We start from the raw sequence: 24,797 nt of genomic DNA, 5'->3' as shown, positions 1-24,797 counted from the left end.
AGTGATTGATTTTATCCTCTAACAAAAAAATTATTTAAATTGATGGATTCTGGTTCATATAAGATGATGATGTGATTAAATCAAAATAGAAGCTCTTACAATAATGCGATCAACCTTGCAAGCATTCTGGATGACTTTAGGGGCTTCATGCTTATTACAACAACGACTTTTAAGCATAACGGCAAGCTTGGTAATAACTTGGGCTGCAGAATTAGCTTTCTCCTAAGCCAACTAAACTTACAACTAGAGAAAAAAAAAGTTTTTAAGTTCAAATGAATTATAAATAATAGTGCTAATGGACTAGTCAATTGACTCTCTCATTCCATTCAAAGTTTCAAACCGTCAACATAGACTTTAGCATCACCTTCTACTTGTAAGACCCATAGGAAGGCCAATTCCTTAGCTTGCAAAGGAGAGCACAATTCATGTGTTAGTTTATAGTTTTGCTAATCATCTAATAAGTGACATTGTAATGCATGAAGAGATTCTAATGTTCAATAACTTTATTCACCATCTTGAGCTTTGGATAGAGAGGTAGGTGACACAACGAACAACTCTCTCTTTTCTAGACATGTCTTACGTGGCTAATCATGCCTTAAGTTAAAAACCATGCTATAGCATTCCCATAGGTAATAGTTGGAGAATAAATATCCTCAAAAGGGAAAGTGGCATAGTACTCACTGGGGTAAGCATGGTGGCTTTAGAATATATTTGGACACTACATACAGTAATATTTTCATTTATTAGTAAAATTTTGAGGTTTTCTTAATTTTTATTGTTGTAAGAAAGCAACAACTACAATATCACACACAATTTTCAATGATTGTGAGAATAAAGAAAGTAACAATGCTACAGACATATCAAATTTCATTAAACTAAATATTGATGTGATACATTATTATTAATTTTTATATAAGTTTACTATTGACATTATTTTCTTGGCTATCATTCACAGCTTACCACTCTAATAGTTGTAAAACTTTTGTGTATATAGACATAGTCACATAGACATATTGTCCTATTGTTGTACAATAAATTTAAATTGGGGGAGCAACACAACAAAAACTAGACAACACAATTATAAGTGGAATCAACTTTTTTGTGCATTATTTGGAAGTGATGATCCTGATTTTTCTAATAATTGAGAAATGGAAAGAAGAAACAGGGAGCCAATCATGATTCATGACATGTGAGTCCCTCTTTTCTCCAATTTTGGTCGTACCTGTTCTTCTCCATGTGACTTTCAAATCCTTATAATTGAAAAAGAAGCATATAAGGAGAGAGAGGCAAAGAAAAGACATGAATGGACCAATATTTTCATGTAAAACAACCGCTTCATGGAAAAGAGGGGAGTGATATTATGGATTTTATAAATTTTGTTATATAAATCTATAAATCTTACAAATGGAATGACACAATCACAAAAAGAAGAAGAAAGAAACACTTAGCAAAAAAAAAAAAATCACAAAAAAAGTAATGCTAGAAATATTACAAAATTTTCTATACGTCACTGATCACAAAAAAGTAAATCAAACATTTATTTATTATGTTGTTGCTCTGTTTGTTTCAACGTAAAATATTTACAAAGGTAAAATATTTTACATGCAAAATATTTTACTGAAAATATTTTCATTTTACAATGTTTGGTTTGCATTATTGAAAATACACAAATATATATATATATATATCTATATATCTCAGTAAAATGAAAGAATTTTACAATCTTACAACCACCATATGATCTGGCAAAAACCAACTCACTGTCACTCCACCAACCACCCAAACCACCATCAAATCCACACAAGCTCTTCCTTTATCAGTTCCTAACTCACCCATTCACTTTTAGGTACACCCAATATATTGATTGTTAGGCACTATGATTTTACACTCCATATAGAGCACTAGAAAGTAATTGACGATACCAATGATTCATTCGAACAATTTCAACAATTTGACCTCCCACTAAGGAGCTGTGCTGTCCATCAATCTAAGTTAATTGGTTGTGCCAATGGCTTATTATGCCTTTTAGAAAAAGACCGCTTTGTACTGTGGAACCCCACTCTATCTGAAAATCTTTTACCCATCTTGAGCGATTTTTTTTTTTTTTTTTCCAGTTAACCTTAAATCTCTAAGAATTTGATTAGTTGTCACATTTTAAAACTATCTGGAAAACTAGCATCTCAAGTGTTTAAAACTCAAGATCAATAGTAGAACTTGAGCTATTAATCCTTAAGTTTGGAATTTTTCATATAGTTACATGGACAAATTTCCCACGTGAAACCACTTTTATGATGTAGAAGTCGAGTTTATAATACTTGATTATAAACTCGAGTTACAAAAACTCAATTTTTGAACGATCAAAATCACTCAAACACGCTTTCAAAAATCTCACTCATCACTCTCACACTTTCAAACACAGTTTCAAAAAACTCACTTAAACACCCAAATCACTCACTCTCACACTCAAACACTCTCCTCCTTCAAACACTGAAACCCTCACTCTATCGGAGACGATCCCCTCATCAACAGCCACTCATTTAGACACCCAAACCTTCACTCTATTGGAGATGCTCCTCTCATCGGTAGCCAAAAACCTTCCGTCCAAATCCCGTTAATCTTACCCTTTTGTCAAAATCCCTTTTGTCCCTACCCTTTTGTCAAAATCCCTCCTTGTTTTTCTCCTTTCAACACCCCACCAACGAAAGTTTAGATTTTTTCCATAGAGCACCCAAGTTTCAATTTTTAAGTATGTTTTTTCATTTCTATGTTCAATTATAATTGGACCCATTTTCTTTGTTCTTCTGATGGATTTTATTTGTTTTGTACCCATTTTTTTGTTTCATTAATTGTAACCCTGGAACCTCTACTTAAAAGCTCCATAAGAACATTGTGGGAATTTTTGATGAACTATATTACACTGGAATTTTTCATAAATTTTGGTGGTTATTCCAGAATAACTCTAGGTGGTGAAGCTTAGTACCTTTCCAGTACCATCAATGCCACCATGTATCACCACTGCAATTGCTGTCACCACCACTTACTCTACTACACTGCACCTACCACCTTTACCACAGCACCATTTTAGCTGCTATTAGTGCTGCCTCTGCAGCTGGCAGTACATCCAAAAAAGCTAACATGATGCCCACCTTTTCTAAACCTTTTTCTGCATTATCATTGCTGCTGCCACTAATGGCATAACGGCAAATTGAGTAACAATTTTTTCACTACTGGCGCTTTCACTACCAACTGCTGCAATATAAATTAAAATCAAATACAATAATTGATTTCTATCTGAATCACAGGAGCCATCTTAGCTTAAAAAAAATAAACATAAATAGCTAATTATGGTAAATCTTGCAGAGTTATTTTCCCTTCGAAAATTGAAATTCCAACATGCATAAATACTAGGCACAAATTCATACTAATTAAGAACCCAACATACTGAAATGCTTGGTCCTTTCTCTCACCTAACATACATATACTCAGACCATAAGAAACTTAACAAAAACATATCCTGAAATTTATTCTTACAGAAATCAAATTGAAAGATTCAGCTAGATTTGGGAGGTGAAGGCTGTAATGTCCGGATGAGTTTGAAACAGAAGCATGTCTTTTTCATTCAGGTGCACCCATGCCTCAATTGCATCACCATCTTTTGTGTCCATTAGATTAACGATTTCCACTGGTTTAGGTCTATTGCTCACCCAAATAGGTTTTCCCCAACCAAAATCCACTTCATACAGAGGGAACCGACACCAGCTACTGAAAATAAAGACATCAGTCTCACCTCTTTCAAGTTCTTCACTGATTTCTCTTGAGGAGTTGGTGATCATGGAAACCAAATCGTCCCCGCTTTGCGGTTTCTTGCAGTCAGCAAGAGCATTCCTTAGTGAATCATCAAGCAAGCCCACCAATTCATGCAACTCCATTTTGCTCTCACTGTCTCCACACTCTCCACCAAATCGAGCATTGGCCATCATGTAGAGGTTCCCAAACGAGTTCTCTGGTATTGGCAGAGCCGTCCTTCCGCGCAGGCTCAATGAATGACACAGAATAGAGGGCCTCAAGTGCCCATGTTTAGCTTGTTCCACAGCAATGAGAGCCTTCCATATTAATGCTGTCACCACCATTACCCGTGAAGGTTGTTGTTTTGTTAATGATTCAGAATCACAAGCACCACCTTTGGCAATGCCTTTTAGGCTTGTGATTGCTGCCCCATTGAACATAAACCTTCTGGTGATGATTAGAGCTCCAAGATTCTTGGGGCGCACAACAGCTATATTTTCTTTTGGTGGGAAAAAAGAAGCCAGGTTGAAACTCGGGCGAATCACTCCATTGATCCCTCTTATACAACATGCTGTTGCCCATGCATTGAGGAATGTAGTGGCTGCAATTCCATCAGCTATAATATGCGAAAAGAGAAACCCAATGGCTAGACCACCGCACTCAAATATGTTGACTTGAACTAGTGCTAAAGGAGTATTTGCCGATACCATTGCAAAGGGAGCAAGATTATTCAACAGCTCAAGTTTGATCACTTCTTCTTGGAGAAGTTGAGCAAGCTGACCACTTACTTGGGCTTCCGAGTATTCCACCCCGTCATCATTACAATCAACTACTTTATTATCATTGATGTATCTCCCAGCTAAAGGGTAATAGAGGGTTAAGATTTCTGAAAGTGATTTCTCCAAACGCTTCCTCTTTCCATCAATTTCGTCTCTATTGCTGGCATGGTAGTACAAAAAGATGGGCACATATGCTTGAGGAGCAAGTTGGTCTATCGATGATGTTTTGAAACTCCTAAGATGAGGTGAGGTTGGAGTTGATGGTTTTACCAACTTTCTTGATACAATTGGACCTTCATTTCTCACCTCAACTGTGAAACGTCTCTCATCAACACATAAGAATAATTTTGCAGCTTTATTATTTCTATTCTTCGTTGATGAAGAATTCAATTGACTAGTCTTTGGCTTGTGTTTTGCGTCGAGTGGAAAGACTAAAAGTAGTTTCTTTTTGGAAAAAAGCTCCAGTGTGTTACACACGGTGGGTAAAAACACACCGTGTGTGTAACACGCTGGGTGAAATAATTTTCCTTTGAGCAGTGCTGGCACAAAAAAAAAAAAAAAAAAAAAGAAGATTTTTTCACTCACAATCATGCATCTCACTAGGCCCCCATAAATACAAAGGTGTGGGTGTGAAAAATTCGGTGTATTAGGAGAAGATGAAGATGATAGTTTTAACACACATATGAAGAGAAAATGTCTTAAAGAAACTAACAATGATGTATATTCAAAAGGACTTGAGGCTGGGAAAACAACACTCTCTCTTGATAAGGTGCTGGAGCACTCTCAGGAGCAGCCATTAGAGTCCCACTTCAGCACCTCAATCATCACGACTCGCAGACAACAGCAAGCTACAGCGTGGACTGCACCAGACCAGCATTGGGCTAAAGTGAATTTCGATGGTGCCACGTTTGCCGGAGACAACAAAGCAGGACTGGGCGTTGTAGTCCGGAATGACGCAGGCCTTGTTATGGCATCCCTAGCACAGCTAATTCCCTTACCAACTTCAGTTATCGAAGTAGAAGTATTGGCAGCAAGGAGGGCCTTGGAACTTGCTTTGGAATGTGGCTTTCAGCGCATAGTCTTGGAAGGAGACTCTGAGGTTCTATACAAAGCTTTGCATCAGGGGAATAGAAGCCTAGCACATTATGGCCACCTCATAACAGATATACAGTTTCTTATTTCACACTTCAACGCCTTTAAACTATCTGTTGTGCGTAGACATTGTAATAAGCTTGCTCATGCTTTAGCAAGACGAGCAACAATCTCGCCTTCGATGTCTGTCTGGATGGAAGATGTACCACCAGACTTATTACCTGTACTCCAGGCTGATTTCAATAGCCTTCTTTAATAATATGCACCGACTTCTTTTTCAAAAAAAAAAAAAAAAGGACTTGCCTCATAATGAAATAAATTAAATGCAATATATTTATATTTGAACCAGAAAAGCCGTCATTGTTAAAAAATGATAACCAAATAATTAAGGTTAATCTTCAAGTCATATACCCTATGAGAATCCAAATTCCAACATGCTTAAACCCGGACCATAAGAAAAATCTTACTAAGCACAAATTCATACTAATTAATTACTGAAATGCTTGTGCCATTCTCTCACCTAACTTACATATATTTAGACCATAAGAAATGTAATAAAAACATTACTTGAAATTTATTCTTACTTAGTCGAACATATTAAAAGTAAGCACTAAATTGAGCACGCAGCTAGATTTAGGAGGTAAAGGCTTTAATCTCTGGATAATTCTGGAATAGAAGCATAGCATTTTCGTGCAAACTCACCCATGCCTCAATTCCATCACCATCTTTGGTGTCTTGCAGACCAACCATTTCTATAGGAACGGCTATACTGCTCATCCAAGTAGGCTTTCCCCAACCAAAATCCGCTTCATACACAGAGAATCGGCACCAGCTAGTGAACATAAATATATCGGTCTCACCTCTTTCAAGTTCTTCATCAACCTCTCTCAAGGAGTTAGTCATCATGGAAACCAAATCATCCCCATTTTGTGGTTTCTTACAGTCATCAAGCACATTCCCAATTGAATCATGAAGTGAACCCACCAATTCATGCAACTCCACATTGCTTTCTCTATCTCCACCAAATCGAGCATTGGCCACCATGTAGAAATTTCCAAAAGAGTTATCTGGTATTGGCAGAGCTGTCCTTCTGCGCAGGTTCAATGAATGACACAACATAGAGGTCCTTGAGTGCCCATGTTTAGCTTGTGCCACAGCAATGAGAGCCTTCCATATTAATGCTGTCACTACCATTACCCGTGAAGGTTTGCGTTTTGTTAATAATTGATCAGAATCACAAGCACTACCTTTGGCAATGGCTTTTAGGCTTGTTAGTGCAGCCCCATTGAACACAAACCTTCTTGCGATGATCGGAGCTCCAGGATTCTTAGGGGGCTTTGCAGGCATAACATTTTCTTTTGGTGGGAAGAAAGAAGCCAGGTCTAATCTTGGGTGAATCACTTCATTGATACTTGCGGCTTTGCACGATGTAGCCCATGCATTGAAAAACGTAGTCGCTGAAATTCCGTCGGCTATGAAATGCGCAAAGAGCAGCACAATGGCTAGGCCACTGCAATCAAACATGTTGACTTGAACAAATGCTAAAGGAGTAGTTGCAGATGGCATTGCATTCGGAACAAGAGGATTCAACAGCTCAGGTTTGAGTTCGCCTTGGAGAATCTGAGCAAGCTTGCCACTTACTTGGGCTTCCAAGTATTCCACCCCCTCATCATTACAGTCGACTAGTTGCTTATCTTTGATGTATCTACCAGCTAAAGGGTAATAGAGGGTCAAGATCTCTGAAAGTGATTTCTGCAAACGCTTCCTCCTTCCATCATTTTCATTGTCGTCCCCATTGGGATGGTAGTAAACAATAAATGGCACATATGCTTGAGGAGCAAGCTGGTCTATGGATGATGATTTGAAACTCTTAAGGTGAGGTGGAGTTGGAGTTGCTGGTTTTATCAACGTTCTTGATATGATTTGAACTTTCATCCTCACCTCAATTTAGAGAGAGTTCTTTTCTTAAACTGAGCTAAAGAAAGAAGGAGAGATAGAGAAAGAAACAGAATGAGTAAAATGACTTCCTTGCTTAAACTGAGCTTTGAGACAGGTATTTAAATACAAAATGCATGTGCTTAACAACTACAACTATATCTAACCAACCACATTTTTTTTTAATAAGAAACTATTACACTCAAACTGCACATAAGTTATGACTTGAAGTCACAATTCCTTCAAGTCACAATTTATGTGCAGTTTTGAGTATGTGTGTGTGAGACTGTAGGGTGTGTAATAAACACCACAAATTTTTTTTTTTTTTTTTTTGATCTTGAACTATATACCTACTTCAGAACAATACGGATACCATATACAAACCAAGACATGAAATATGAGTCAGTGGATGAAGAGAATAATACGGATCGATATTAAGAAAGAAGTGTACTGCAAGAATAGAATAAGTGTACAATATATGTAAACTGATAATGAAAATCTATTTTTGAAAGCTTAAGAACTTACTTGAATAGTACCTTAAACTCTAGCATGCATTCAGATTCTCGAATATAATACAAAGATAATTTTTAATTTGATACAAGAATTATTTTTTCTAATACAAGGAAGGGTTTTTCGGGGGCTAATAAGGGACTGAGAGAGTTTATTTGGCCGTGTAGGAACTTATCCAAAGTCTATTTGGATTTTGGAGCTTAATTATTCAGTCTTCCTTTTTTTTTTTTTTTGGTGAGTCTACATTAATACGAATGTCATATGTATAAGGGAAATTATTATGTAGTACTCTTAGAGTATTGGTCAATTCCTCTCACACGAGGGGTGAGTCCCACTATAAGGCCCACCCCTCAAGTGAGACAAGGGATCAATGTTTCTAGAGTATGTATAATTTTCATAATAGGCATGCAAAAGTGAAAAAGCCAAAAAGAAAAAAAAAGAAAAGAAAGTAAATTCAGAATAATTCAGTGAAATTAAATAGTTCTGCATAGTAGTAAACAGTGCTACATAATAACTATCACTAATAATTTCATATTCTTTGCGTGAATAGTTACTACACAGTAACATATGAATAATGCACTAATTCAACATAGTAACTGTTAGAAGACAATTTTCAACCCCCAAAAAAAAAAAAAAACTGTTAGAAGACAATTTTCTAATACGTACAAATACTGATACAGTGAAAAGTCTTCAATATTTTTTGATACTGGGAGTTTGGGACTTCAAAAAGTAAAAAAAATTCAATAATACTTATCCTCACAAAAATAAAAAGAGGACCGATACTTTTGCAAAGTTGATATCAAATAGTAGAAAGCTTGAATAATTTTGATTCTTCTATAATATTAAATAGTGAAACTATTCTTGAATAATTTTGATTCTTTTTCCATTGGATAGCTGATACTAAATTGAATAATTCTGATTCGAAGAGATAAGGCTGGTTCTTGCGTGTCATGGGTCTGATACTTTTGTAGAAGAAAATTTGTCTTGATGTATAATAATTGTAGAACTGATACAAAGTGATTCTGGTTCTTGAAATAAAATGATACTCATGTACTGTTCGGAGATAATTGAACTGATAACAATGCATTTACTGAAAATAATTTAAAGAAATCGATATTCTTGAATCCTTGCTAGTCTTCAAATTATTGGGGCTAATTTTTTTTTAAGGAGACTTATTTAAAGAGCTTACTTTCGTTGTAAAATTTCTTTGTTTAAGAAATTAGCACTACAAAAAATGTGGGCTATAGTCACTATTTTTAACCGCATTTACAAAAAACACAATTATAACTGACCAATAGCCACATTTGTAAGTGTTTTTAAAACTCGGCTATAGATCTAGCCAAATAATATATATTTTTTAAAAAGATGGCCTATGATATATAGCCGAATATTTTTTTTTTTTAAAGGAAAACCCATAGTAGTGTTTAAAAAAAACAGCTATAGACTTAGCCTTTTTTTTTTTTTTGAGCAAAGCTATAGACGTAACCTAAAAAAAAAAACCTGGGTTTGAGGGAAAATTTAAATACTAGAGGATGAGCTCCTCTACCTTTGTAAGTGATGCATACTTGTGATTACATAGGTCCTAGGTGTCTAAAAGCTTAGATAGAGTTCCTCTTTCTTTTTCCCCACCCTTCTTTTGCGGATTATTTTCATAATCCAATTTGTTGAAGTAGTGTTTCGGTTGTATTTTATAAATGTATAATTTTGATTTATGTAATCTAAACCAATTGTAACATGTTTACTCTTGATATGCTATTGGACTTCAGTTTTTATTTTTATTTTTTTACTTTTTCATGTTTCAGTTGTGTACTTGACCTCACCACCAATGTGCACGCATGTAACATATTATTTGTTTGTGGAAGACAGCCATGAATTTTTTTTTTGGAAATTAGCTTTCACAAGGAAATGTATTTAATGCCCTCGTTCCAATTTCATTACATTTGAATTTTTAATGTGCCAAAAGTGAAAAATTTTCTACCCCGGGTCCTCCTTTCCTTTTCCTCTAGCACGGGCGTAAGTGAACACAAAATGACCGCAGAAGTGAATCAGTGAGAGCTCATTGATAATGATAACTATGAGGATGATATACTGGAATTCTAACATATGAGCAATAGCGTCAGGTTGAATGCAATTTTAGCTAAAATAGTTCAAAAACTCCACTTTTGTTACTCAGGTTTAATGCAATTTTAGCTAAATCAGTTCAAAAAATCCACTTTTATTACTTTAGATCATCTATTATTTACAAATAATTAAATTAGTCTCGATACTTTTTATTTATTTCATTTAAATATCTCTCTCTCTCTCTCTCTCTCTCTCTCTCTCTGTGTATATAACTTTGTTGATGAAACAACTCAGTAGATGGTTTTTGTGTGTGTGTGTGTGTGTGTGTGTGTGGGGTAATAACTCAATAAAGGTATTGATTTATTATTCATTTGTTAATTGTGAATGCTGAAATATTGAGACTGATGAATGAGTTTTATTGGTGTTTATCTATATTCTTGTTAGTTTGACTAGCCTGATGAGATACAATACAAGTGTTAGTGAGCATCAATGGATTTTAGTTTAATCACTACTGAAGACTCAAAGCCCATATAAAAAATTGAATGTAAGGAATATTCAACAAAATCTGTTTTGAATGTGTGGTAGAGTGGAGTAGATTTTTTTTTTTTTTAAATTTATTTATTTAGATAGGTACATAGGAGGAAAAGGAGGTGAGATTTGAAACATAAAAATATAGTACCACACTAAGTAAACGAAACCATAACTTTGTGTGTGTACTTGTTTATTGTTTTCTTTTAATGTTATTTGTTTGAATTTTGAGAGCGCATTGCACTGATATCAGAGCTTGGCTAAGATTTTGATCTCGATAACAAGGAACAAGGTGGACAAAATGGCAATGGCAATTTTTCTCTTTAATAAAGGCAAATGAAGAATCTCATAATCCAACAAGCCCTCCATGAGGCACTACATGGGAAAGAGAAGCATGAGAAGATAACTGGCAATGACAAGGAAGTGATGGATGAGAAGGCTGTCAATGCTTTATTTCAACTTAGATGACTAGGTCATTCACGAAAAATGAACGGACAATATAGCAGATCTAAAATAAATTAGAAGGTATTTAAATGAGGAATAATCTAATGAAAAATTTGTACTTTGAAGAAGTAACTTTATAGTTTGTAGATGAAGGTTTTGATACGTTGGAGTAGCATGGTATACGCACATTATCACTTTACTATAACAAAATTATTTTAAAAATAGTATGTGCACATCACATGCCTTTTTATATATATATATATATATATTAATTATGGTTAATAAAATTGAGATGGATGAGTTAATTTGAATAATTCTTAGATCTGAGGATTCAATAATATAAAATTAATAGTACTGAAAATCAATTTGCAATTGATTTGAACTAATCTTTTTGCACTTCGCCTAATTAGAAAGCATATCACATGCATGAGGCCTCATTTTTTCATCTTAAAGCCTCAAATGTGAAACCCTTTCAAAATTTTTATAATTTTTAATGATGCTACTAGTATCGCCATAAACAACACAACCTTTAATTCCAATTTTTGGGGTTAGTTATGGATATTTAATAAATTAGTTAGGATCAACCACTAGTATACTTCTTTTTCATTCTATTCTATATAAAGTCATATTTTCTAGTACTTTTTTAATTGATAAATTTGCAAAGTTTTAAAGATGAAATTAACAAAATTAAAACCTTAGAGATAAAAATGATTATATGAAAACTTAAAAGATATTATTAGAAATTTAGACAAAAAAGTTCTATTTATTAATTTAATAAAACCATCTAAAAATGGAAAGTAAAATAGATCAAAATACAAAAAAAAAAAAAAAAGTACTTTTGTTCATTAAGAATAACACATTTTGTGGTTCAAATTTTCCTTAAACTTTTTTTTTTTTGAGAACAAAATTTCCTTACACTTTAACAACCTTATCTACTCCACTTAAAAGTTAGTCGGCATAATTTAATGCGACCTCTAAATTAAAGATCACGCCAACAAGTTTTGACGTTAACAAGTTTTGAAAGAAAAACTTGTGATTATACAAATTACACATCCTTTAGCCAAGGCCCAAGAGCTCCATATAATGTAAGATACTACGTCGCTAGTCGCTATTGCTTGCAATTGTTGTATCTCTTAAATGTCAACAGAAAATATGGTTATGAAAAATACCCAAGAGCTCCATCTTAATTGTCCCTTCAAAATGTAGCAATGTGTCTTGGATGTCAATCAAATTTTCTTGTTACATCTTTGATGTGAACCAAACCTAACTATGCAACAACTTGCCTATTATTAAATGAGTGATGGTAATATAAGTATACATGACTTTTATAAATTGATATATCACCGATCATAAAAATATAAGTACGACAATTATTTATTTTTCTAAATTTATGTCTAAGGAATCAAATTAGATGATGCTTATAATTATTTACACTGATCTCTTAAGTCAATTTGTTGTTAAATTTGCATTTTTTTTTTGAGAAACTGTTAAATTTGCATTAATTATTGTTATTTACTTATTATTTGAAATATTTAATTGTAGTCTTGTAATCAATTGACTTTATGCTTATATTTTACATTGATCTATTGAGTCAATTTGTTGTTATATATGCATTAATTATTATTTTTACTTACTATACGAAATATGTACTTGTAGTCTTCTGATCAATTGAGTTTATGGAGAATGCCGAACATGGTAAAGGTAGCTTTGAAAATTCCAAAGAACTCATATAAAGGTAGCTTTGAAAATCTTACTACGGATGCATTTAAGAAGAAACATTCCTGATTACTCTCTTAACTTCCATTGACAAATACCAAATTCTAAAAGTAAATCTACAGAAAATAACCTTATTAACAAATTTTTGGCTAGAATAATTTACATTAGGTATGAAAAATAAATCAGAATGCATTTATAACATATTTTATTTGACAATTACATACCTATTTATTAATTGCTTATATATTTTGTAATTTCACCATATATTCTTACTAAAGATCATATTTTCTCTTTCAATCAAAAGAATACAACTCCAAAAATCCTAATAATTATATTGAAAAGTTTACATATTTTGAATCGTGAACATTCAATATTGTTGGACAAAAGATTTGAAACTCTTGTGGGAGTCACCGTCCTTAACATACTCATTAGCTCTAATCAGCGAGTATTATTAAGTAGGCTTTTTATACCTTATATATATATATATATATAAATATATATATTTTTTTTCACATCTGTTTTTGAACATCCACTTTCATGTATTAAAAATTTAAAATGCAGATATTTTTGTATGAAACATAGATATTGATGTGAAATAATGGATGTAAATGAGTGTAAAGATATATTTTCTCAATCCAATTAGGTGTCATATAGTCTCAGAGTCCCAATAGAGTCACAAGTACCACGACAATTACTAGTGCCGCTAAAGTCAGTATTCGTATTTGGTACACGATGTATGGGCTACTGTGAGATCAAAGTCACTTACCGTCCTTTCCCTTTGTACGACAAAAGTATAAGCAAATTTATGTGGGCACATTTTAACGAACTTTTGGTGAATATTTCGTTACTAGGAGCCATACATAGTAAAGATTATCCTGTACTTTGTTTTTCTTAACAACTCAAGCGTTGTAGATTTTCTTAACAACTAAAAAGTTGCAGAATATAGGTTATCGCAAAAATTATGAGTTAGGATAGGATACCTAACTATTCACCATCCCATGGAGGAAGTTTAGTAATGTGGTTTTTTGTCTTTATTTGTTACACTGTGATTTTTTTTTTGGTAATTGTCTTGTTAAATACTTGGATATATTATTCAATTTTAAAAAAAAATTAATTTGATTTAATGGGATAAATTTAGTTGTAATTTCAAGTATATATTTTTTTTAATGAAATAGGTTTCATTAAAAAAAATTATATTAATTGTAGGAAAAATTAATAAAAAGTAGAGTTTTACGGGGTGGGGCAGGATTTCGCAGGGCCCCAAGGGATGGGCATGGGGTCAGAAAGTTTTTTCCGTCATGTGGGGTGGGGTGAGGATGAGGCAAGACAATACCATGCAGGGCGAGGATGAAGACCCAATCCTTCGGCCTTACCCCGCCCCATTGCCATCTCTACCCCCTCCCTCTCTTCCATTCGAGCTAGATAGAGTTTGAAGTTGTAGATTTAGGTAGTGGTAAGCCCTACTATTGCATAGGTGGTCTCATGCCATTTATAAGTAGGGTTTAAGTAGGTCAGGGGCAATAGCCATACCTGTTAACTCTTTTTATTTTTTATTTTAACATAAAAAATAGGACCATATCTATTATTCAGAAAAGGAAAATAAAAAAAGAAAAGAAAGAAAAGATACCTCAAACCTATTAAGCAAAATATTCATCCAAAGAAACACGTTATAGGATAATAATAACAACAACAATAATTTTAACTTCATCTTATTTTTTTATCGACTTCCTCTTCTCAGGAAAAATCCCAAGCCTCACACTTTGGATTAATTGCATTTGATTATTTCCGAACGACATAGTTAACAAAACAAACTATTTACAAAATTATATTAACATCTTCTCACTCGTATGCTAGCTCATCTAAGAGTTGGATTGAATTAGCTAGCAATTCACCTTGCAGTTCATACTGGAATTTTGATGTAAGTGAAGACTAAAGAAAATATCTTTGTTATTATTAAAATATTGTGATTAACCCACATTTTTTTGGGGGACAATGGTATTTTTACACCCTTTTAAAGTCTACTTTCATGTTGTAAAATGTGAATATTCTTACAACAATTATGGATATTAATGAAACATATATAATAGATATAAACGAGAATAAGAAAATATTTTCCTTCAACGTCTTTGCATGGAGAGTCATTGCTACAATCAGTGGACAGTCTCCATTAGTTAGCTGGGAAATCAATTGAATATCATTCATAGGCCCACGAGAAAGAAACCAACTCCCACAAGCCTCACCATGGACCACCCCACCAATAATTTCCTAACCTAGCATACAAAATCATCAAAATAATACTCACAATAGTAGAAGATGTTTATATATATAGGTGCAATCGTATACGAAGTGCATATTCAAACCAAGTCCAGACAAAATAAAGCCAACCTATCTCTTGAAAGACGTTCAACATGGTTGAGTTGAGAACGAAGGTCAAAATTGTATCAAGAAAGTTGATAAAACCAGCAGCTCCAACTCCACCTCACCCTAAGAGTTACAAAACCTCATCCATAGACCAACTTGCTCCTCCAGCATATGTGCCATTTATTCTGTACTATGATGCCAATGTTGACAAAAATGAAGTTGATGAAAGGATCAAGCGTTTGGAGAAATCACTTTCAGAAATCTTGACCCTCTATTACCCTTTAGCTGGGAGATACATCAAAGATAAGCAACTAGTTGATTGTAATGACGAGGGGGTGGAATANTTTTTTTTTTTTTTTTGGTGAGTCTACATTAATACGAATGTCATATATATAAGGGAAATTATTATGTAGTACTCTTAGAGTATTGGTCAATTCCTCTCACACGAGGGGTGAGTCCCACTATAAGGCCCACCCCTCAAGTGAGACAAGGGATCAATGTTTCTAGAGTATGTATAATTTTCATAATAGGCATGCAAAAGTGAAAAAGCCAAAAAGAAAAAAAAAGAAAAGAAAGTAAATTCAGAATAATTCAGTGAAATTAAATAGTTCTGCATAGTAGTAAACAGTGCTACATAATAACTATCACTAATAATTTCATATTCTTTGCGTGAATAGTTACTACACAGTAACATATGAATAATGCACTAATTCAACATAGTAACTGTTAGAAGACAATTTTCAACCCCCAAAAAAAAAAAAAAACTGTTAGAAGACAATTTTCTAATACGTACAAATACTGATACAGTGAAAAGTCTTCAATATTTTTTGATACTGGGAGTTTGGGACTTCAAAAAGTAAAAAAAATTCAATAATACTTATCCTCACAAAAATAAAAAGAGGACCGATACTTTTGCAAAGTTGATATCAAATAGTAGAAAGCTTGAATAATTTTGATTCTTCTATAATATTAAATAGTGAAACTATTCTTGAATAATTTTGATTCTTTTTCCATTGGATAGCTGATACTAAATTGAATAATTCTGATTCGAAGAGATAAGGCTGGTTCTTGCGTGTCATGGGTCTGATACTTTTGTAGAAGAAAATTTGTCTTGATGTATAATAATTGTAGAACTGATACAAAGTGATTCTGGTTCTTGAAATAAAATGATACTCATGTACTGTTCGGAGATAATTGAACTGATAACAATGCATTTACTGAAAATAATTTAAAGAAATCGATATTCTTGAATCCTTGCTAGTCTTCAAATTATTGGGGCTAATTTTTTTTTAAGGAGACTTATTTAAAGAGCTTACTTTCGTTGTAAAATTTCTTTGTTTAAGAAATTAGCACTACAAAAAATGTGGGCTATAGTCACTATTTTTAACCGCATTTACAAAAAACACAATTATAACTGACCAATAGCCACATTTGTAAGTGTTTTTAAAACTCGGCTATAGATCTAGCCAAATAATATATATTTTTTAAAAAGATGGCCTATGATATATAGCCGAATATTTTTTTTTTTTAAAGGAAAACCCATAGTAGTGTTTAAAAAAAACAGCTATAGACTTAGCCTTTTTTTTTTTTTTGAGCAAAGCTATAGACGTAACCTAAAAAAAAAAACCGAATGATAATTATAACCTGCATCCCCACTTTCCCACCTACCCCCACTTTCATCTCTTCTTTTTTTGCTCATTCTGTTTTTGCTTTCCTTAATTTCTTTCTTTCTTCTGCAAGTCACGCCTGGCTCTTCTTTCTTTCTTTTTCTCTTTTTCTTTTTTTCCCTTTTCTTTCTTCCTTCTTCCTATAGGAATACAGTTTGATTTTCCTTTTATGTATTCAATTTCAAATTCAAAGGAACTTAAAATTGCTTGCCATGCAACTTGCAAAAATTTGTTTTGAAGCTAAATTTTCAATATCTTTGAATAAAAAATCTTTTGCACTTTTGCAATAAACTCGAACTAAAATTTTTGGTTTAAAAGATCATCTTGAAATTTTGAGATAAAAAAAAAAATTGACAAAACTTATTTTTTGATTATACTATATTTTTGTTGTGCAGCATTCTAGACACTTGAATGAAAACATAATATTTGCTCTTTTTTATTTTATTTTATTATTTATTTATTTTTAGAATACCTCCATAGCCAAGCTTAGAGTTATCAGTTTCAACAATTTGGAAGAATATGGGGAAGGAAGACCTAAGCATGGAAGGGATTTGACATGTTTTTTGAGTTTTCTAATAATCTCATTATGTTGACTGGACTAAGGAGGATGATTTTTCTCTAACCTTTGAAAAAAGGTCTACATATTTTCCCCAAATTCTTATAACAATCTGATACATAATTTAAACTTCCTAAAAAGCTTTGAAGTTGACTTATATAATTTCATCTAGAAATTTATCAGCAAATTGAATTGATCTGTCTATTGGTGTTATTGTTCCCTGATAAATATTATGTCCTAAGAATCTCATTTTGTCTTGGAATAATTTTATTTTAGTTGGTGATACAACTAACCCATTGTTCTTTATGATTTGAACAAACGAATTTAAAAATTTCCAATGTTGATTAACTGATTCCAAAAAGACTAATATATATCATCAATGTAGACAATTGAGAATTTTGTAAATGGGGTAGATATATCATTTATTATATTTTGGAATTCACTAGGGTCATTTTTTAATCCAAAAGGCACAACATTCCATTTAAAATGTCCAAATGAAATTGTAAAAGCATTCTTATTCTTATAATCTTTATCAATTTGAATTTGCCAAAATCCATATTTCGTGTTTGTTTGACATCATTTATTTTTACTAATTTATTTTACTATTTAGCTTATTTTTGTTATTATTCATGGATCTCACTATACTTTTTAAGCTAATTTTTACCTTTATTTATAATACTTTTAGCAAAAAGTTTTCAGTTTCAGTAAAATAAGCGAATCCCAAATGGATCATTCATATCAAATTTGGAAAAAGAAAAATGTGGCTTTATGCAATCTTGATAATAAATCTTTCTATTGGGTATGGGGCATCTAATCCATTTCAGAGCTTTATTTAAGGGCTTATAGTTTATTACTAATCAATTTCTAATTCAACAATTTTTTGGACATAAATAGCAGTACAACTTCATGGTGATTAACTTTTCCTAATTATCATCGCGCATCCTTGGTGTGATAGTTACTTCATAAGTATAAGTGTTTATAGGGTGGAAGGTAAGGGTCAGAGTTTAAGTTTTCATGAAGAAACTTTACACATATATACTTAAGTTAGGGTACATAGAGTAGAATTTCTATGTTGTATATATATATATATATATATATAAACTTTCCCTAATTAATCCCTTGTCTAATAAATCTTTGATTTCGTTTTTGCAATATTCCAATAATTCTTGATTCAATTGAATTTGTCTGGCTTTAGTGGGTATATTGCACCATATGTTTTTCATGTGCCAAAAGGCATACGGGATCTTTTAATTGCTCTTAAATTCTTTTATATTTTTCTTCTTGCTGTTTATACATCAACTGTTTTTCTTTTTTATTATTTCTTTTCATTGTGTTGGAGCATTTTAATATTTATAATTAAAATTGAATTATATTACAACATAGCGGGTTCCAGTTAGCTCAACTGATAAAGTCTCTGATGGTTGAATAAGAGATCTAGAGTTCAATCCCCGCTTATATCAAAAATTGATTGGTGTCTTGGTTTGATGATAAAGAACTATTATCAAGAGTAGACGCCATTGGTTGAAACTCTCTCTCAATATATATATATATATATTACAATATAAATGTAAAGATGAGGGAGTTAATAAAAATATTTAATTCCACATTGAAAATGAAAGAGATTATTTTATTCATTTTAATTGTAGTGATTAATGAGTTAAATCATATTAATTCAGATATTGGGCTAGATATGTGCACACAGGGGAGGTTAAAATCTAGCAATTAATCTTATAACACCCACTACATCAAAATAATGGACCTAATTAATCATGGTGTTCTTTCAGGTGGAGTTTTGTGTACTTTTTTTTCTCTTCAAATTAATAATATTTAGAAGTATTATTTAGTTTATCTTTGTATTATTTCCATTATTATTGTGTTTGCACATCACATTGCAATGATGTTTATTTCTTTAAAAATTGACATTTCTCTTAACCGATTCACTTCTTTTATTGCTGGGGGTACAATAAATTTGAATAATACCTCTTGTCCTAAAATTTCAATACTAATTTCTTCTTCTGATGCTTGAAAAGGATTAAGTGAGGCAATAAATGGATTTCTTAATACTACTTTTGAAGTTAAATCTTTGACTAATACGAAAGTAGTTTTGAGACATATTCCATTATTAGATATTTATATACATTCGCATTTGAAAGCTTATATTCAATCTTTATTCTAGATCCACTAGTTTGATGTAATCTTTCAGATATTTTGTCATAATATTTAGTTGGAATAATTCATTCTTGAATACAATTCATATCTGCTCCCGAATCTTCTAGTGCTATTGTTGTGAACTAATACTCTCTGTTTATCTTGTGACATTAAATTCTTAAATTCTAAATTCTTAATTCCTTTATTGTTATTTTCTTCTTTAATTATTAAATCATATGATATTCATTCTTCTGGTGCAAATATTTGTTTTTCTAATTTTAAAGCAATTATTTTTGGGCCATTTGTTCATTTGAGAATTTTATTTCAGCTTTTGATTCCCTAATGTCTTGTTTTATATGATTTATTTCTAATTGGTGATCTTCTAATTAGGTTCCCAAACCATGCTTTGTACCAAAATTGTTCCTAACAAAGGTGATATCGTCCAAGATTGCTCTAAAATGTAGTACAAAGTGGGAAAAAACCTGTAATATTATATACGCAATATTTGCTACAATATTTTTGACAATGAATTATTATTTATTTTCACATAAACATACTAATGACATCACTATATCTTCTATAAACTTGTTACTTCAACATTTGAAAAAAAAAATGAAAAATGTTTTAGATATTGAGAAAAAATGGAAGGATTTTTTTGATAATTGATAATTGAAAATGAGAGATTTTTTTTTAATTAAAAAAAAAACATGAAATACCACTTCAAGTATAAAACTCTTGATGATAATTAAATTACAACATAAGGACAAATGGGAAGGATTTGTAACAAGAAAATTTGTGGACACAACCTTGATATGGTTGACTGTGAGTGTGAATGGTTAAAAACAAATGATAGATCAATATGAAAGTAATAGACAGCTAGTCGCATACTATCAAGTCAAAATTATGATAAAAGTCGTGGTACATATAAAAAAGAAAAGAAAAATATTTTGACACGTGGCTGCACACAAGTGGGTATCCAACCTTAGATGTCCTTAGACCCAAGTCCATACTATCACCACCACTCACAAAAGGGCCCAAAATCTGAAAATCCCCCCAACATATACCCAACACCGTTTTTGAACAAACAACCTCTGCCAAAGTTGGAAACTCACGAGGCAGCCAGTCTCTGTCTCTCTGTGCCCCCCTTTTCACAACACACGAAGATCCATCCTCGTCTTTCACACTCTATAAACCAAGTAAGTCACTCACCCTTTTTCTACTACTATTTCACAATTTCAAAGAATACCCATTACTTATTTCTCCATCTGATGCAACCCCTTAGTAATTTCCTTTTCCCATTTCTCTGCTCCATTTGTCTCTCTCTGAATCAGCTAGTCAAAAGTTCATTGGTAAATTCTGTGAATTTTTAATGTGAAAGGCTTTAATTTTAATGGTTTTGCTTATTTGGGCTGTTGAGATTTTTTGTGGGAGTAATTATTCACATGCTTTATGCCCATTTTTTGTATTGCTATTGAAGAAATGTTAGCTTGCTACTGCTTATACAGTGCTAAAGATGCTAAATTTATGGGTTATTTATTTATTTAGTTTGTTTGTTGCTTTTACTGCTACTTTTATGTGATTTTTGATGTGTTGGTTACCACAACTGAGTAATCAGCTGGGATACATGTTTGTCTTTATGTTTGGAATTTATGCGTCTGCAATGTTTATTTGTGCTCACGAACTGCTTGATCAATTAAATGCTGGAAAGGAAAAGAGAGAGATGAAATTTTGCGTTATATATATTCTGGTTGGTTGCTCCCAAGAAAAGAAATACCAGTTACTCATTATATGGCTACTTGGTTTAATACAAAGGTTGAGTTTCTGTTTTTGGTATTGTTTCGTTTGTTTGTTCTTGTTTTGTAAGAATGGGAAGCATAAAATTTGAAGCCTCATAAATTGTAATCCTACCTCAGTTCTGTTGGCGATGAACTAGAATGCTACTGCTTTTGTTTTGTTCTTGAATGACTTAGCTTATTTTACAAGATGATGAAACTTTCATATTTGAAAGCAAAGGGCAAATAATGTTGTGTGGCAGTGGATTCTGATGAGGGGGCCAGAGTGGAGAGTTCTGCTGGAGCTGAGTTGGCTGCATATGAAGGAGATACAGTTCTAGAACCATATGAAGGTATGGAATTTGAATCTGAAGATTCTGCCAAGATATTCTATGATGAGTATGCACGAAGGCTAGGATTCGTTATGCGAGTGATGTCTTGCCGTCGCTCTGAAAGAGATGGGAAGATTCTTGCTCGCCGGCTTGGATGTAATAAGGAGGGCCACTGTGTTAGCATTCGTGGTAAGTTTGGGCCAGTTAGAAAGCCACGGCCAAGCACAAGGGAAGGTTGTAAGGCAATGATTCATGTAAAATATGATAAGTCTGGAAAATGGGTGATCACAAAATTTGTAAAGGACCATAATCATCCACTTGTGGTGTCTCCGCGTGAAGCTCGCCAAACAATGGTGAGTTTTCTTATCTCTTATATAATTTTTTGCTGCAGTATTTTTACCATTTTGTCACTCCATTACCTGTTCAATAAATCTATATCTTTGCTTTGGGTTTATTTACTTCTCCACATCCATTATAATGACTATTTATGTTTTGTCCCCTTAATGTTTTAGATCATATTCTTTATATTTGCGCTTATACAATTTTTAGCCTACAATATCTCTATTGTGTTCTTATTTTTAAGAAGAATTGGGAGCATTTAATGGAAATATAGTTAAGCCTTGGAGAGAGAACGCAAACTTATATGCATATAGAAGGCAAAGAGTATTCAATTGGAATAGATATGGAATTCTTTGGGGAGTTTATTTGGAATGTTAAATATGGAATTCTTTGAGGAGTTTATTTGGAATGTTATAATTGCAAGGCTCCAAATTAAGTGGGGCTCATTTACTATAGCTTGAATTTTCACCAAAACAAGATAAACAACCTTATGTAGATTTTGTATAATACATTATCTACAGTGTGAAAAGCCATTACTGGCAATCCCATTCAAAGTATAATTTATTTGATACAATGATACATGTACTCAAAAAAAAGAAGGTACTTTTATGCTAGATTGACAAGAAGTGACTACAAAGAATACATTTGGCGTAAGTTCCAAAAACTTAAGACCCAAAATATTCAGCTCTCTCGTTTATGCAAAAAGTATGTTGCATGAATTTGCTAACAAATTCTATGATTTATATATAACCGAAACGAAGAATTGGATATATATATATATATATATATATTCTGAATAGTAGACATGACCTAGTGGACTCTGCTTTAGGTGATTACTTTAGTACTTTGAGCACTTGTGAATTACTATAGAACTGTTTGGGGGAGTGGACACTTGAACAATGCCTTAGGCAATTATTAGAAATTTAGACAAAAAAGTTCTATTTATTAATTTAATAAAACCATCTAAAAATGGAAAGTAAAATAGATCAAAATACAAAAAAAAAAAAAAAAAGTACTTTTGTTCATTAAGAATAACACATTTTGTGGTTCAAATTTTCCTTAAACTTTTTTTTTTTTGAGAACAAAATTTCCTTACACTTTAACAACCTTATCTACTCCACTTAAAAGTTAGTCGGCATAATTTAATGCGACCTCTAAATTAAAGATCACGCCAACAAGTTTTGACGTTAACAAGTTTTGAAAGAAAAACTTGTGATTATACAAATTACACATCCTTTAGCCAAGGCCCAAGAGCTCCATATAATGTAAGATACTACGTCGCTAGTCGCTATTGCTTGCAATTGTTGTATCTCTTAAATGTCAACAGAAAATATGGTTATGAAAAATACCCAAGAGCTCCATCTTAATTGTCCCTTCAAAATGTAGCAATGTGTCTTGGATGTCAATCAAATTTTCTTGTTACATCTTTGATGTGAACCAAACCTAACTATGCAACAACTTGCCTATTATTAAATGAGTGATGGTAATATAAGTATACATGACTTTTATAAATTGATATATCACCGATCATAAAAATATAAGTACGACAATTATTTATTTTTCTAAATTTATGTCTAAGGAATCAAATTAGATGATGCTTATAATTATTTACACTGATCTCTTAAGTCAATTTGTTGTTAAATTTGCATTTTTTTTTTGAGAAACTGTTAAATTTGCATTAATTATTGTTATTTACTTATTATTTGAAATATTTAATTGTAGTCTTGTAATCAATTGACTTTATGCTTATATTTTACATTGATCTATTGAGTCAATTTGTTGTTATATATGCATTAATTATTATTTTTACTTACTATACGAAATATGTACTTGTAGTCTTCTGATCAATTGAGTTTATGGAGAATGCCGAACATGGTAAAGGTAGCTTTGAAAATTCCAAAGAACTCATATAAAGGTAGCTTTGAAAATCTTACTACGGATGCATTTAAGAAGAAACATTCCTGATTACTCTCTTAACTTCCATTGACAAATACCAAATTCTAAAAGTAAATCTACAGAAAATAACCTTATTAACAAATTTTTGGCTAGAATAATTTACATTAGGTATGAAAAATAAATCAGAATGCATTTATAACATATTTTATTTGACAATTACATACCTATTTATTAATTGCTTATATATTTTGTAATTTCACCATATATTCTTACTAAAGATCATATTTTCTCTTTCAATCAAAAGAATACAACTCCAAAAATCCTAATAATTATATTGAAAAGTTTACATATTTTGAATCGTGAACATTCAATATTGTTGGACAAAAGATTTGAAACTCTTGTGGGAGTCACCGTCCTTAACATACTCATTAGCTCTAATCAGCGAGTATTATTAAGTAGGCTTTTTATACCTTATATATATATATATATATAAATATATATATTTTTTTTCACATCTGTTTTTGAACATCCACTTTCATGTATTAGTATTATTAAGTAGGCTTTTTATACCTTATATATATATATATATATATATATATTTTTTTTCACATCTGTTTTTGAACATCCACTTTCATGTATTAAAAATTTAAAATGCAGATATTTTTGTATGAAACATAGATATTGATGTGAAATAATGGATGTAAATGAGTGTAAAGATATATTTTCTCAATCCAATTAGGTGTCATATAGTCTCAGAGTCCCAATAGAGTCACAAGTACCACGACAATTACTAGTGCCGCTAAAGTCAGTATTCGTATTTGGTACACGATGTATGGGCTACTGTGAGATCAAAGTCACTTACCGTCCTTTCCCTT

At 32.2% G+C, this 24,797-nt stretch overlaps 4 protein-coding genes across 7 annotated transcripts; 2 read left to right on the top strand and 2 right to left on the bottom strand.

Moving 5' to 3' along the window:
- Positions 1 to 3,333: 3,333 nt before the first annotated feature.
- On the bottom strand, positions 3,334 to 5,160 carry LOC112003994 (acetyl-CoA-benzylalcohol acetyltransferase). The gene is made up of 2 exons (XM_024036229.2): positions 5,151 to 5,160; positions 3,334 to 5,104 (listed from the first exon to the last, which is right to left on the bottom strand). The coding sequence occupies exons 1-2, from the start codon at positions 5,158 to 5,160 to the stop codon at positions 3,555 to 3,557; spliced, it is 1,560 nt and encodes a 519-aa protein (XP_023891997.2). The 3' UTR covers positions 3,334 to 3,554.
- An 87-nt stretch (positions 5,161 to 5,247) lies between these two features.
- LOC112003985 (uncharacterized) lies at positions 5,248 to 5,913 on the top strand. The gene has a single exon (XM_024036218.1). It carries the CDS (start codon positions 5,248 to 5,250, stop codon positions 5,911 to 5,913), a length of 666 nt encoding a protein of 221 aa, XP_023891986.1.
- A 200-nt stretch (positions 5,914 to 6,113) lies between these two features.
- LOC112003976 (acetyl-CoA-benzylalcohol acetyltransferase) lies at positions 6,114 to 7,604 on the bottom strand (the record flags this gene model as incomplete). Its single annotated transcript, XM_024036205.2, has 1 exon — positions 6,114 to 7,604. A coding segment is annotated over one exon (1,314 nt), but the record flags the coding sequence as incomplete, so codon positions are not given.
- Positions 7,605 to 20,616: 13,012 nt separating this feature from the next.
- LOC112004034 (protein FAR1-RELATED SEQUENCE 5) lies at positions 20,617 to 22,214 on the top strand. Of its 4 annotated transcripts, none has more exons than XM_065776498.1 (2): positions 20,617 to 20,779; positions 21,619 to 22,214. In XM_065776498.1, coding segments are annotated over exons 1-2 (582 nt in total). In that variant the 5' UTR covers positions 20,617 to 20,778; the 3' UTR covers positions 22,200 to 22,214. The 4 variants fall into 4 exon arrangements, with proteins under 4 accessions (XP_065632570.1, XP_065632573.1, XP_065632572.1 ...); XM_065776501.1 differs by having other exon boundaries at positions 21,597 to 22,214; XM_065776500.1 differs by having other exon boundaries at positions 21,592 to 22,214.
- Positions 22,215 to 24,797: the final 2,583 nt, after the last annotated feature.

The sequence above is a fragment of the Quercus suber genome, unplaced genomic scaffold, assembly GCF_002906115.3.
Source record: "Quercus suber isolate HL8 unplaced genomic scaffold, Cork oak 2.0 scaffold_135, whole genome shotgun sequence".
Lineage (NCBI taxonomy): Eukaryota > Viridiplantae > Streptophyta > Magnoliopsida > Fagales > Fagaceae > Quercus > Quercus suber.
Note: the sequence above shows the minus strand (reverse complement) of the source record. Positions and strands in the feature narration are given on the sequence as shown.

Coding starts and splice junctions, on each gene's coding strand:
- LOC112003985 (XM_024036218.1), top strand. CDS start 5,248: ATGAAGAGAAAATGTCTTAAAGAAACTAACAATGATGTATATTCAAAA.